Source organism: Lissotriton vulgaris, chromosome 8 (assembly GCF_964263255.1).
Source record: "Lissotriton vulgaris chromosome 8, aLisVul1.2, whole genome shotgun sequence".
In the NCBI taxonomy this organism is placed as follows: Eukaryota; Metazoa; Chordata; class Amphibia; order Caudata; family Salamandridae; genus Lissotriton; species Lissotriton vulgaris.
This window is the reverse complement of record NC_141696.1, coordinates 223,022,695-223,036,726: the sequence shown is the minus strand read 5'-3', so window position 1 is coordinate 223,036,726 and position 14,032 is coordinate 223,022,695. Positions and strand designations below refer to the sequence as shown.

The 14,032-nt window shown below is 43.4% G+C and overlaps 1 protein-coding gene across 4 annotated transcripts in view; it reads left to right on the top strand.

Moving 5' to 3' along the window:
* The window catches only part of SYNJ1 (synaptojanin 1), a 668,969-nt gene that overhangs the window by 434,688 nt on the left and 220,249 nt on the right, over window positions 1–14,032 (top strand). For all 4 annotated transcript variants that reach the window (XM_086933999.1, XM_086933998.1, XM_086933997.1 and 1 more), the window contains 3 exons: window positions 3,941–4,133; window positions 5,795–5,953; window positions 10,105–10,261. In XM_086933999.1, coding sequence (XP_086790125.1) covers window positions 3,941–4,133; window positions 5,795–5,953; window positions 10,105–10,261 — 509 coding nt within the window. The remainder of the gene's footprint in view (window positions 1–3,940; window positions 4,134–5,794; window positions 5,954–10,104; window positions 10,262–14,032) is intronic.

Below are 14,032 nucleotides of genomic sequence, written 5' to 3'. Positions count from 1 at the left end.
TGTTGGGAGTGTTGGAAGGTGGGGATCCAGTAAAATATGGAGGTTATCTCCCTCGACATGCCATCAATTAAGCACTACGTTTACAGCTTTAGACATGTCACTTACAAATCATCTGCATCACACGTTTAGGTCTAATTAGTTTAACTGAAGCCAACAGACCCTTCAAAATTAAATGTATTAGAGTGCTTGCTGCGCGGCTCCCCGCTCTGGGTGTCAAAGCTCCCCAGGGAGCCATGGTGAACAGTTTGGGTTACCTGGGATTCAAGATAGGCCACAAGCATTTTCAGTTTGCTTTGCACCCCTGTGGCCATACTAGCACTCCTTAGGTGTTCACAAAAGTGATAGCTGTGGTTTCAGCACATTTTCAAGGTCAGAGGTGCCAGTCTTTCCATACCTGAATAACTGGCTGTTGAAGTCAAGCTCACCCCATGCAGCAGTCATCCAGCTCCAGACTACGGCGAATGGCGTAACATCTTTGGGGTTCGCTGTCAGTGTGTTAAAGTCACAGCTGACTTCTTTGCAAACGCTACATTTCTTTGGATCTATTCTGGACACGGTGTGGTATCACACCTATCCCCCGGAGAAGAGAGTCCAGGAAGTTCTGGCTATTTTCCTAACGTTTTACCTTCTCAACTGGATTTCAGTGAGGATGATTCTGAGGGGACTGGGACTGAGTACCTCCTACTTGCATTTGCGGGCTCTGCGGTGGGATCAGAAATCCCAGTGGACACAGCCTCAGAGGGATCTTTCTGATAATGTCCAGATTTCAGAGGTGCAGTGGTGGCTGCCGGCCTGCGATTGTATCAGCAGCAGCAGACCCCTCTCTTACCCCACCCAGAGCTCGTAGTAGTGACCGATGCATTGCTTCTGGCTTCGGGAGGCCATTTGGGAGAGGTAGAGATCAAAGGCATTTGGTCTCCGACCCGGTTCCATATCAACCTGCTGGAGCTGGGAGCCATCCGCTTAGCATTGAAAGCCTTCCTGCCCTGAATCACAGACAACACCACAGCTATTTGGTACTGCAATAAGGTGGGCGGAGTGAAGTTGTGAACCCAGTGCCAAGAGGCTTTGTGCCTCTGAGGGTGGCCAAGGAATTTTGCTCGTGACACACCATCTGGCTGGTTCCCTGAACACCAGAGCATACGAACTAAGGCATCAACGCCTTGTGGATCTGGCATGGCAGTTACATTCAGAGGTGTTGGGATGTCTTTTCTGTGAGTGGGGAGAAACCTGGCTTCATCTTTTTTCCACCACTGATAAAGCTCAATATCAGCACTTTTGCATGTTGGTGTTTCCAAGGAGTCCCTCACTCTGAGATGCATTCCATGTAGAATGAAACTCTGGACTCCTGTTTGCCTTTCTGTCAATATCTTTTCTGCTCCGAGTTCTGAAGAAGATCAGGACTGACCAAGCCCAAGTCATCCTAGTGACCCTGGATTGGTCACAGAGTATATGGTATCCCAAACTCATGGGTATGAGCCTCTGTCCTCCGATCAGGTTGCCCGTTCAGGATGATCTCCTGTTGCAGCAGGAGGGTGGGGTCCTGCATTCAAATCTGCACAACCTACACCTCCATGCTTGGAGATTGAGCAGCAACAGTTGAGTACCTTCGACCTTCCTTCTTAGGTTGGTTGTCCTCTTGGCAGCCAGGCGTCCCTCAGCCAATTATGTATATGTGCTGTTTGGATATATCTGTGGCCTGTGCACTCCAACAGATTGACCCACTCACTGACTCGCTGTCCAAAGTTTTGTTGTTTGTGCTATCTCTAGCACAGAAAAGCCTTCCTTTAGGCACTGTTAATGGGTAACTGATCTGATACGCGTCGGCTAAAAAGCAGCGTCCAGAGGGCTTGAGTGTTCTTTTCATGAGAGCCAAAGCTGCTACCACTGTGTTGGCTCATGAGGTGCAGTTTCTCGACATTTGTCAGGCTCCTACGTGGGCATCACTCCATAGGCACTAATGTCTGGAGAAGGGCACTTTACCTGCTTGGGCCTTCAGTCAGTTCATGGACCCACCATGTAAGAGGTATTGTTTGGGTATCTATTCAGAAGGTGAGCAATCCGTGGTTAGAAGTGTATCAGAAAGACAAGTTATTTATCTTTGATAACTCTCTATTACTTAACTTCAGCTATGCTCTTTCTGGTAGAGATTCCATCTAACCACAGGTTCTTCACTGGCACTCCAACCTCCCTGTTCAGTGTACTTGTCTATTCATATAAAAAAGATCCCAATCTAAGAATCTGCACACTGGTAACCACCAATCTCATTTTCTCTGCAACTGCAGTAGAAGTGTCAGAAAAAGCAACTTATGTACGTATGAATGGGTAGCACCTCTATATGTCTGTGCCTGTCGCGTCTGGCGTGTATCATTGTCGATACTGACACAGTCTGACGCATGGGGATCTATTCAAAAGGTGAGTAGTCTACAGTTAAATGGAATCTCTACAAGAAAGAGCATTACTGAAGGAAAGTAACTTATTCTTCCATGACACTGGTGCATTTTCTGTGCCAACGTACTTAGCCTTACTGGAAAGTTAAATAACAATTTTGATGGAAACAATTTAACATTACACTTCTGATGGAGAGATATAACAGCCACCAGAAGGTGCATTTCTGAAGGTAAATCGGTTGTTCATTTAAACAAAAGCACTTGTATTGGGGTGCTAATGGCAATGTCACAGTACACACAGTCATAATACCAGCAGAAACAGGCTCCATCAACGTAGGAGAAGATTATGCATAAAAGGCCAATGTCCTGCAATCACCAACCTGTACCTCTCACATCACAGATCATCCACGCCCATTCATAGGCACTAGCAACACCATACACCCGTAAGCACTCACACAACTACTTATACTACTCAACACCACCATCTTGAACTTGCATAATTTCACAACAGTCACCCTCTACACCAAACTGCAAATGATTCACAATCGACTCACCACCATTGTTTCACAACTTATTAACCTTAACTCTTTTATTTAAAATTGCTTACTTTGACCCACTTACCCATAGTCTTGGAATAGGTCACCCTATCCCGAATTTCAAACCAACACTCCTAAATTACCCACAGCCCAACTCCCTCAACAGCAGTCACTAAATAAAATGGTAACCTTCTTTAATAGACCTTAATTGAAATAAAAGACGGGGGACTCCATATCAACTGTGTTCTAAATTAAGTATTAAATCAAAGTTAACATATATACTTAAGATTTTGATAGCTGTATTAAATGAGGAAACGCCTTCTTGACCATTAATGCAATTAATGTTGAACTTTACTCTTCTGTAGAGTAAAATCTGTGATTACCATTTTTTTGTGTTTGTCTGTCTCTGTCTGTATGTGTGTGTAAATCCATTTTGTGGCTGATATTTTCTTTTTCTAAATACAAAAAGCTAAAATTAACCAGATTAATAATGTCAATTGGAACTTGTATAAAGTTAAAAAAAAATCTTTAAGTTTCTTTTATGCTGAACACAAATGCCACCAGATGCCTCAAATGTTTTTCCATAAGCATGCTTCTTCACAGTCAGGTCTATTAATACTGCTCCACCTCACGCTTAATAACTCATCTCAACAGTTACCAACTTCTTTGTGCAAGCTTTGAATACATCCATCGCTGCTTTGTGATTCTCGTATCGGTACGACATTGGAGTTACTTTGCAGCTGAATAAGTTGAATATTGCCTTCCTATTGACCTATTTGGGCTTTGATGGGAAGTGGAAGAAGGGACCAAGGAAAGGAATGAATACAAGTAGAGATGGAGGGAGGCAGACCAACCAGATATAATTGTGGAGAGTGCTACAAGTGATGCACTTGGCCACACCTATCAAGTGCTGTGTGCTGTCTCATGATGTTTGAAAAGAATATACACATTGCTTACAGATACTGATTTATTTTGCAATAGTTGCAATTTAAAGATTTTGTTCTTGTGTTTTAGGGATGTTGCAGTTGATACCGTGAAAACTGGGATGGGAGGTGCTACAGGTAACAAAGGAGCAGTAGCTATCCGACTACAGATTCATACAACAAGCTTATGTTTTGTCTGCAGTCACTTTGCAGCTGGTCAGTCGCAAGTAAAAGAAAGAAATGAGGATTACTTGGAAATAGCTCGCAAACTAAGTTTCCCAATGGTAAGCAGATATTCTAATACTTTTTGTATTCTGTCTATTGTTGTATTCAGTGATTATGCAAAACACATTAGAGTCACTGATGGTCTAGTGGTGAATATGCAAAACACAGTTCTGATTCATTTTACCACTTGAGTGCTTTGGTTCCTTTGGCCCTTGAAATACTTCTTTGTGTTCCAATGCTGTTCCTTGGTGTATTTCTTGACAAGCAATTACATTTTGATTTACTTTCAGACAGTGGACTTGTTTGTGTGGCACTTTATGTGAGCAGCATGCACAGCCATTGATGTTAGTGATCCTTAAACTGAAGCACTAGAACATTAAAGTAACAGTGTCTCTATGAAGTTTAGGCATATACGGTGGTTCCTAACTCCGTAGTTGAGCGCCTAAATGAGTGCATCTTAACACACAAACCTTGCTATTCACTGGGTTCCACCAGTATGGGGTAATGTACCCCTTTTTTGCCTGTTGTAGGACCAGAAGTATGTATTACCTACTATTCAAACATGTCCCTCAGTGACTTTCCAGACATTATATATATAACAAAGGAGAGAGTTAGGGAAATTGCACAGACTAGGTGAGGTGGGAACTCCTGGTCCCTGGGGTTAAATGTAGCAACAATGGAGGAGTACCCCCTGGAGGAAAAAGCAGAAAATATTTTTTTCTGCTTCTAGAGCAAGAAGCTCAGGTTAGCACAGTGTGCCCCAACCCGTTACCGGACAGTGCATGTCCTTGAAGAAGACCCCTCACTCACCAACATAGTTGGTGACATGCTTCATCATCGGGGTCCCACCCCATAGGCCGAGTGCCCATAGGGTGTGCTGCGACACCTGACTACAGTGGAGCGGGTGTCTTTTTCTTTTATATGTGCAAAAAATTACAGTGATAAGTGTGATAAAAAAGGGCCAAAACTACTCACTTCAAGACTTTATTCTTGAGTGCTTGAACCCTTATAAAACCAGTGTGGCACCTGTGCCTAACTAGGAAGGCTTTGGTGTCTCAAGAAGTGTAATAAGTTAAAAAATAGTGAAGTGTGCTATGTGAATAAGAAAAAATTAGGTCTACATGTTTCAACCATTTGGTTTTCGTCAGGACCGTGAATATTGGACGGGGTGGTCCGCACACGCTAAGGTGCGACCTGCCCTCGTTCAATTAAAGACCACAAATTGTGATCTGGTGTAAAAAGGTGTCTTTTCCTGGTTCAGGAGAAAACACTTGATGCGGTGACTACCGCTTCATGGGCATCGGAGTATCCAAGACGGCAAGTATCCGTCACTTGCGGCTTCTGCTCGTCTTGCGGTAAACCTCCAAGGGGCATCCTTGTTTTTGTTATTTTTTAAATAAACCCTGGCATCTAGTCTTGTTTTGTGTGTGCACCACAGGGATTCCCTGCTTGTAGCGTGGGCGCATAACGTGCACGTTCTCCGTGGAAGTTTGGATAATGGTAACATCATGGATACTTCACTCAAGTGGTTAACATAATGTGCTTGTTTCTGTGGTACAGTGAGCAGTGGAGCACCTTGATAATTGGTGTGTCTCTCAGCCGCACATAGGTTAGCCTTTAAGACAAATATATCATTCTGTTGTTCCACTGAATAAAATTATATCATACACATTAACAGTGGGTGTATCACGTTTTAATTGTTATTGTATTTTATTTTTAGGGGAGGATGATGTTTTCCCATGACTATGTCTTTTGGTGTGGAGACTTCAATTATCGCATTGACATTCCTAATGAAGAAGTTAAAGAGCTAATCCGGCAGCAAAATTGGGATGCCCTGAATGCAGGTGATCAACTCATTAACCAGAAAAATAATGGACAGGTATGCAAACAAAAATATTTTTAATTGCCAATTGCTTTCCCAAGTGGTGCTTGTTCTGCCAAACTCACTTCGCAGCTACTGCAGTCCTTGAGTTACTTGGTCAAACACAAGAAAATGTTTTTCTGCAGCACTGTAAATCCTGTTTGCACACTGGTTTGAAATGTTGGTCTCTTTTCTTGTCAGTAGTAGTCCTCAAGGCCTAGCCACGCCACCCCGCCCCTCAAAAAACATAGACTATTGTGGTCATTTTGTCTCTCATAGGAGGCTAGTGTTTTTGATCTAGAGTGCCTACAGATTTTTTGAAAATGTACTTTTGCACAGTATTTTGGGAGTCTTCAACATTTTATGGTTTCAAATAACAGGTGTAATACTTTTCCCCTTGTTAGCTATATTTTTGTAATTTAATAGCCACACTTTTTCCCTCTTTTTTTGCATGGTTGCTTTGAACCTTTATTGTTTCAATGTTTTTTGTGACTATTCTTTGTCTGATAAATCATGAGTCTTATTTCTGAGAATAGCAGTCAGTGATGAGCATGATGCAACAGCTGTGAACAGTTTATACAACAATGAAGAAATGTTATGATTGGAGTCTCAACTTAGTCTGTCATGAAAGAACTGAGAAGTTTAACTGAGAGATCAAGGCAATCTAAGCCAGTTTGCTCATAAAACCTTGCAGTGCGAGGCCATTTTCTAGTTTGAATACACATTTCTTAGAGATGGAATCCCCTGGGCTGTCAACTCCGCAGCAGAGAGAGGACTCCAGGTCTCTAGTCCCTACTGTGCCAGCATTGATGCCGACTCTACCAGTGCCAATATTAGACCCTGTACAGACTCTGGTCTCATACTCCAAACCAATATCACCCCGCACAAGTCCTAAATCACGCTACAAAAACACAAAGGTGCAGCCAACCATGACTGAACCTGACTACCATCCTCTCCAATGCAGGCAACATTACTGGAGGCTAGAAAGCCTGTTTGGTACTAATTCTGATGCAGTCCACTGCTTACAGCATTCCCCACAAAGGTGACTACGAGGAAGAGGACAAATTCCCCCCCCCCCTTACAATACTGATAAAGGGCTTTATTTGGACCTGATGATTAAAAGTGAGTTTGACACATCTGAGGCTGAGCTTGACTTGCCAGATGGTCCCCCACCAGATGAAAGTTGTTTCTTTTACAATTTTAGCACACAGAGCAGCGGAAATCCTCATCCTACAGTTGCGTACTGTGGACACTGATTTGAATTTTCTGATGAAAATCCTCCAGCCAGGTATTGTCTCCACTACTGATGCCCTGTTGCCCTTGAGGCACTCACTAATACTTTTACAACTACCTAAACGGAACCATGCTCAATACCTCCAGTCAGTAGCCTGTCACAAGATGAAACGGATTTAGCCCCTTGTGACACAGTATTCCTCACTCATCACTGACAAGCCTAGTGGGATAAGTGTTGGCCTGTAAAGTGAATCCTAATGCTTTTCCTACCAACTCTTCTGATGGAGAAATTATAGTGATATCTCTGGTCATGGATATTTCTCGACCGTTTCGCGAATACACGCGCCACGGGGAATGCTCTGATTGGCTGGATGGAACCTGAAAAGAATGTTGGGGCCACCATTTTATTGATCTGAAACAGTTCCCAGGGCTGAAAATTTCTGAAAAAGCTAACATAAGGGGTCAGAGTAGAGGTACTCTGACCCTATATTTGAGAAATGGGAGTGTTGGTGACACACATTATGTGCCCCACATTTTTTTTTATCACACAAGATATTTGAGACGACAAAGCGACCGCCAGTGCGACCCGCCGTGTACCTTGGCGGGGACATCATGAAGTCATCACGAATATTAGAGGAAATCTAAAACAAAATATATATATATATATATACATTTGTACCCGCTTGCCGGTCATCATCACAGACTCATGTATGCACTCACAAACTCACTCAGAGACTTATATACCCACTCACACACTGATCTATTCAGTCACATACCCTCTCAGATACTGATGTACCCACTGTCATACCCATTCAGGTACTCATGCACGCACTTATAGACTCACTTGGAGTGTTACGCACCCATGTACAGACCACTCAGACACTCATCCACCCACTTACAGACCCAGTGTGAGACTTTTGCTTCCTCTGAGACACTCACTGATAGACAGACCCACTCAGACACTTATGCACCAACTCATAGATCCGGTCACAGGCTCATGTACCAATTGACGTATGCCCTCAGAGACTTATACACCCACTCACAGACCTCATGCACCCACTCAGAGACCCATTCAGACACTCACACACCCAGTCAGAGACTCACTCAGACATTCATGCATCGACTCACAGGCCCACTGAGAGACTTATTATGCCACTTACACACCCACTGGGACAATGATTGACTCAGTCACAGATCCAGTCTGACAATTATGTACTGACACACAGACCCACTGTGAGACATATACTTCCACTCATACATTCACTGATAAAGAGATACACTCAGAGACTTATGCAGCCAGTGACACACTTAGTGGACGACTCATGAGTCAAGACTGATATCCACTCATAGACTTATATATGCAGTGATAGACCCACTCAGAGACGTATCCATGTACTCACATAACTGAGTAAATCATGAATACAGACTGTTATAGAGATATTGAGAAATGTTTTTATAGAGTTAATTAGAAGTGGAAATTCAAAATAACAAGTTTTAAGTTGTTTTCTTTAAAAGTGGAAAGAAAAGCAGAACTTTTAGCTCTATAATATTGAACAGATATACTGAAATTTGTTCAAAATACCACTATATATGTTTCAGAGTTGTTGAAAAACACTCTGTATCGGCAATTACCAACATTGCGGCTACCGCTGTCTTTCGGAAAACAGAAAATAATGTTTGAAGACGTTTTTTCTGGAAACTCACTACAAAAATATGAGTTTGAAAAGTACACTAATAAAGCTCTACTGTTAAATACACTGTAAAATATGACTATATATATGTTTTACACTTTGTACAAAACACATGCCGTTCGCAACTAACTTCACCGCAACGTCGACGGTAGTCGTGAATATGAATTTATTTTGTAACGTTGTTTTCTCCTAAAATTATCACAGAAAGAAAAGTGGGGTTTTTTTTGTTTTTGTTTTTTTTAAACTTTATTTTCCAGTTTTTGCAGAGAAAAAGACATGACTTAATAAATACAATGCAGTGGAATGCTTCATCAATTGGAGAAAATAAAAAGGTAATACATATCTGAAAGAGCAGAAAAATACAAAACATATCACCAACTAATATTGTGTCGTGGGCAAAACGGAGAGTTCGTGAGATGAACATCACACAATAAGACTGGTAATGGTCAAACTGCAGCAAAGTAGAACGTCTGAGACACCTTAAGTTATGGAGCCACTGAGGATGACAAACCAAAAGGCAGCATGGTCCACGGCAAGAACAGAAGTCCATCACGAGGGATGCATCCTACTTCAAGGCAGTCTGCTTTCAGCCAGGTGAAGAAAGCAGTGGAAATTTCCGAAGGACTGAAGAGGAAACTGAACCAAACTGAACTATGGGAGAGGAGGATTGTACAACAACTTCACACACTGAGGTGACAATACGATCAGGACACAGTAACCTGACCACAACAACTGATTGAAGGAATGTGAATTGGACAAGAGCAACCCCAAAGGAAAGGTGGGGGCTCTCAGCTTTCTGTTTAACAAGGGAGTTGGTGTGGGATGGGAAGTGATGAGTACAGGCCAGTTGGGAAGAAGCTGTATGTGGACAGGATCAAATAAAGAGCAGCCTGTACCATATCCAGTGTCCATGTCTCATTCCTTGGCTCCGGGCAAGATAGAACACCCATTAAGCCTTCTTCTGTTACCTTAAACGCCATCCCATACACAGAAATACACCTGAAAGGTGGCATGCATGGTACTAAAGAGACTAGAGGCACAAACAATCTTCCCCTAGCCTCTTAACTGAAAAGTCCGTTTGTAGTCCAGCAACAGATGTCCCAAACAGTTATCTATGGTAGTGTTTAAGAATTGCATTGCAATAGGTGAGAACTTTTCCTTAACTTTTGTTACTCATGCTTGCTATCTTATTTCAGTTCCTTGATTTAAAAAGGAAACAAAACCCACTATATTTCTTTGCTGCAGATCTTTCGAGGTTTTTTGGAAGGAAAAGTCAATTTTGCTCCGACCTATAAATATGACTTGTTTTCTGATGACTATGATACTAGTGAGAAATGTCGAACCCCAGCCTGGACAGATCGCGTTCTTTGGAGAAGAAGAAAATGGCCTTTCGAAAAATCAGGTGAGACTGCTTGTCTAGAGATGATAATTTTATGAACTAACAAAGTCACATAGAACAAAGCATATCAAGTGCCTTATCCTCTCATAAGCGGAAGAGAAGACTTCAGAGAAACGTTTTAGATTTTGGTTGAGCTAACTTGCATTCTCTCCTCACCGCTAATAGGCTGCCAACAGGCATTGTCCTGCTATTCTGTAAGCGGTTCAGTTCCAGGCTTTGTGAAGTAATTGTAATGTAAAAGAATTTGTAGAGGGTGGACTAGTCACCCATGAGGGTCTCTAGGCGCTGAGAAGGTGTTTTGAGGTCCGGAGAATCAGTCGAAGACCCAGGTCTTCTGATTTTTTAGCAATGTTGTGAGCTTGGTGGCTGTTCTGATATCCAGGTCTTTGCTGCTAGATAGGCGAATGAGCTGCCTCCTGCCCTGCTTATGTGAATGTATGGAATGTGTGGGAGTGACAGCGAAGCAGATTGGAGGGTGTGGGTAGGCTGGTGGAAGTGAAGACGACAGTTGAGTTAGGCGGATCCTTTCTGATGCAGCACTTTGAAGTCAAGGGTGAGTATCTTGAAGTGGCAGCTTGTATGGATGGCAAACAAGTGGAGTTCTCAGAGGTGAGGTGTGTTGTGGTTGCGGTGGGGTAGATTGAGAACCACTCTTGCTGCAGCATTTTTCAATTGTTTGGAAATTGTGTGTGGTAGAGGGCATTGCCGTAATCTAACCTGCTCAACATCAAAGCCTAGGTGACGGTCTTTCTGGTGTCCAGAGGGAGCCATTTGAAGATCTTTCTATGCATGCAGAAGATGTTGAAGCAGGCGGATGTAACGGCATTGATTTGAGGTCTCATGGAGAGTTCATGTCCAGCATGAGTCCCAGGTTTCGAGCCTGGTCGGTGGGAGTCAGAGTGGGTCCCAATTTGGTGGGCCACCAGGTGGTGTCCCAGGCGGCGTTGTTGGGTCTGAAAATCAGGACCTCTGTTTTCTCAGCATTGGGTTACAGGCAGTTAAGGCACATCCAGGTGATGACTTTATTTGTGCAGCATTTGAAGTTGTTGATGGATCTTCAGAGAGAGACAGGATGAGTTGCTTGTGGCCCCGGCATACGAGATGATGCAGAGTCTGTGGGAGTGGGTGAACTTCTCAAGGGGCACAAGGTAAATGTTGAAGAGGGTGGGGCTGAGGGATGACCCCCGTGGGACACTAGGAGATGACATCTTTGGGTTCTTCTTTCTTCATCTTGGCACTATTCTACCTCAGACTTCAGAAAGAACCAACAGTGCCCCCTTCCAGCTAATATAGAGAGCTATTCCCATGTTAGATTAATTAATGGAGTAATTTGAGGTGCAATCTCTTCAATCTTCCAAACCACTTCGCAGATTTTTTGTCAGATTCTGTCTGCTGACTTGGGCTTGGGTCCCACTTACCCTCCTGATCTTCACATGGGCACTTTTGGATACGCCAATTGAGCCTCCAGTGGCCCCAAAGACATCGCACATACTCTTTTTGTAACTGGCTCAGCCAAGGCTTTGTCATTGTGCTTGATATCTTCCAAGGAAAAGCGATTGGCATTTGTTATCCATATTTCTCACTTCATTGTGCTAAAAGTGGTCAGCAGGCCCTAGGTAAGTCCTTCTCTATTTTTGACAAACAACCATAGGAGTTGCTGCAAGTCCCTGATGTTTGTAAGGAAAAAGAGGATGAGAATGAGGAAGATGAGAAGAATGTGTGGAGTACATTTGTTGCCTTCTCCTCAGATGATGGTTTGTCCTTAGACCTGCAAAATATTTGTTAGTCAAAGACTTACTTGTGCTTGAATTCCCCACTACAAATATGGGGCTCTCAGGTACTTTTTCTTTACTGATAGTGGCCCTGTACACAACTGGGTATGTCTTACATATGCCATAATTAACCTTCATGAACAATTACGTTTAAAGGCATCTATCTATTGTATTGTATTGTATGTTGGATTTATATAGCGCTTATAACCCAGGGGTCTCTAAGCGCTTGCCTTGGGAACCCGTCCTGGCTTTTCCCTGTGAGATAGCCCCTACAGGGCATCCCCAAGGTGAAAGCCAGGCATCCCGCCGCGGGGGGCCGTTGTGGAGATTAAGCAAGCTTAATTATTTATTTTATTTATTTATAGCATTTGTAAAGCGCATCTGCAACCCTACGGGCATCCTGGCGCTTAATGCCCAGAGTTGCAGAGTGTGAACCCATGATTAGGCCAGGCACCGAAGCGAGAATTATCGAGTCCGTGGACATTTGAGCTCAAGACCCTGCCGCGTCGGGAATTGTACCCTGGTCCCAGGTCTGACCTCTGCTTCAGGGTCTGCCTGCTCTAACCAGTGAGCCACACTTCTCCATGTGTGTGTTGCAGTCACATCTCTCTCCAAAATGAAATGCAGCGTGTCCGATTTGGTACAGATTGGCCAAAAGGCTCAAAGGTTATTTGTCATCACAGATATTGGCACCTAAAGATTTGACATGACTTTTCCCAAAGTAAATTTCCACCATCACGCTTTGAATGAATAGCAAGCACTCTTTTCTTGGTTTGATTTTGGATGTGGGAGGCAGAATGTGAACATGTGATGCGCGTAAACCTGTGCTTTATGTTATATTCATCATAGTCTTCAGTTGGTCATAATCTTCAGATAAAAAGGTGAACACATCAGTGCTGTTTGTCTTCTGGGTCTCTACAAATACCCTTTAGGAATTGGCCAGTGAAATCTTGCCTATTGTCCCAGAAGACAGTAAGGCCTGCTTGGCCCATATGATCCATGATGGACAGATCACAGCCACACAGGTCTGGATAGTACAGAGTGCCTGAGAAGGCCAGTACCATTGTTGTTCTTTGTGGACTCTCCTTGATGTAATCCACAGGATTCTTTGGTAATGTGCAGGCCATCCTCATAGATATTCCTTTTGATGGATCCCGCCTTTTTGGAGAGAAGCTGAGCTCTGCGATAGAACACTTAAAAGATAGCCGGGCATGAGTGTGCTCTATAGGGCTATTTTACCCAACCAAACAATTTTCTTATACGTTTTTGAAAGATTAGAGGCAATTCCAGAGAGCTTGCTTATGGACCGAGTCGACCAGTGATACAGGAAACACCCTAGTCCTTTGGAGCCCATGGATGCAAGACTGGCAAACAGCATATGGTTCAGCAGGTACATCAACCCTCCAATTCCTCTACCCCTGCTACAATGGCTACCAAAAAGTTTAAACTTAGTGGTGCATGCTTAACCAATGAAGGGCAGGGTCCATGCTACATGTTCCCCCAGGTTGCAATCCATCATGTCTGACATGGCAAAATGGTTATGCCCTGCCTTTTCTCACTGTCCTGCACCCTATTCCTCCCACACATGCCCATTTCAGACACTCACCTATCCATTCAAGAGGATGCTGGGTTCAGAAAAAGGAGGGCGTTGCTACTTGCTATTTTCCTCTTTCTGAATTAAGAACGGGGACCTCAGGCCTATTTTGGACCTTAGGCCTTTGAAGGAAAAGTTCAAAATGTCTGTGTTTTCCCAGATCCTGTCTGCTCTGAAACCGGGAGACTGGATAGTGGCATTGGACCAACAGGATGCATATTTTCATGTACCCATCCAACAGTCCCATAGACATTAACTGAGGTTCAAGATAGGCCAGCAGCATGTTCCGTTTGCTGTATTTCCCTTCGGCCCTGCCAGCTGGTGTTCAATGAAAGTGATGAAAGAGATAATGCAACACATTTGGAGGTTAGTGATTCCAGCTTTCCCCTACCTTGACAACTGGCTGGG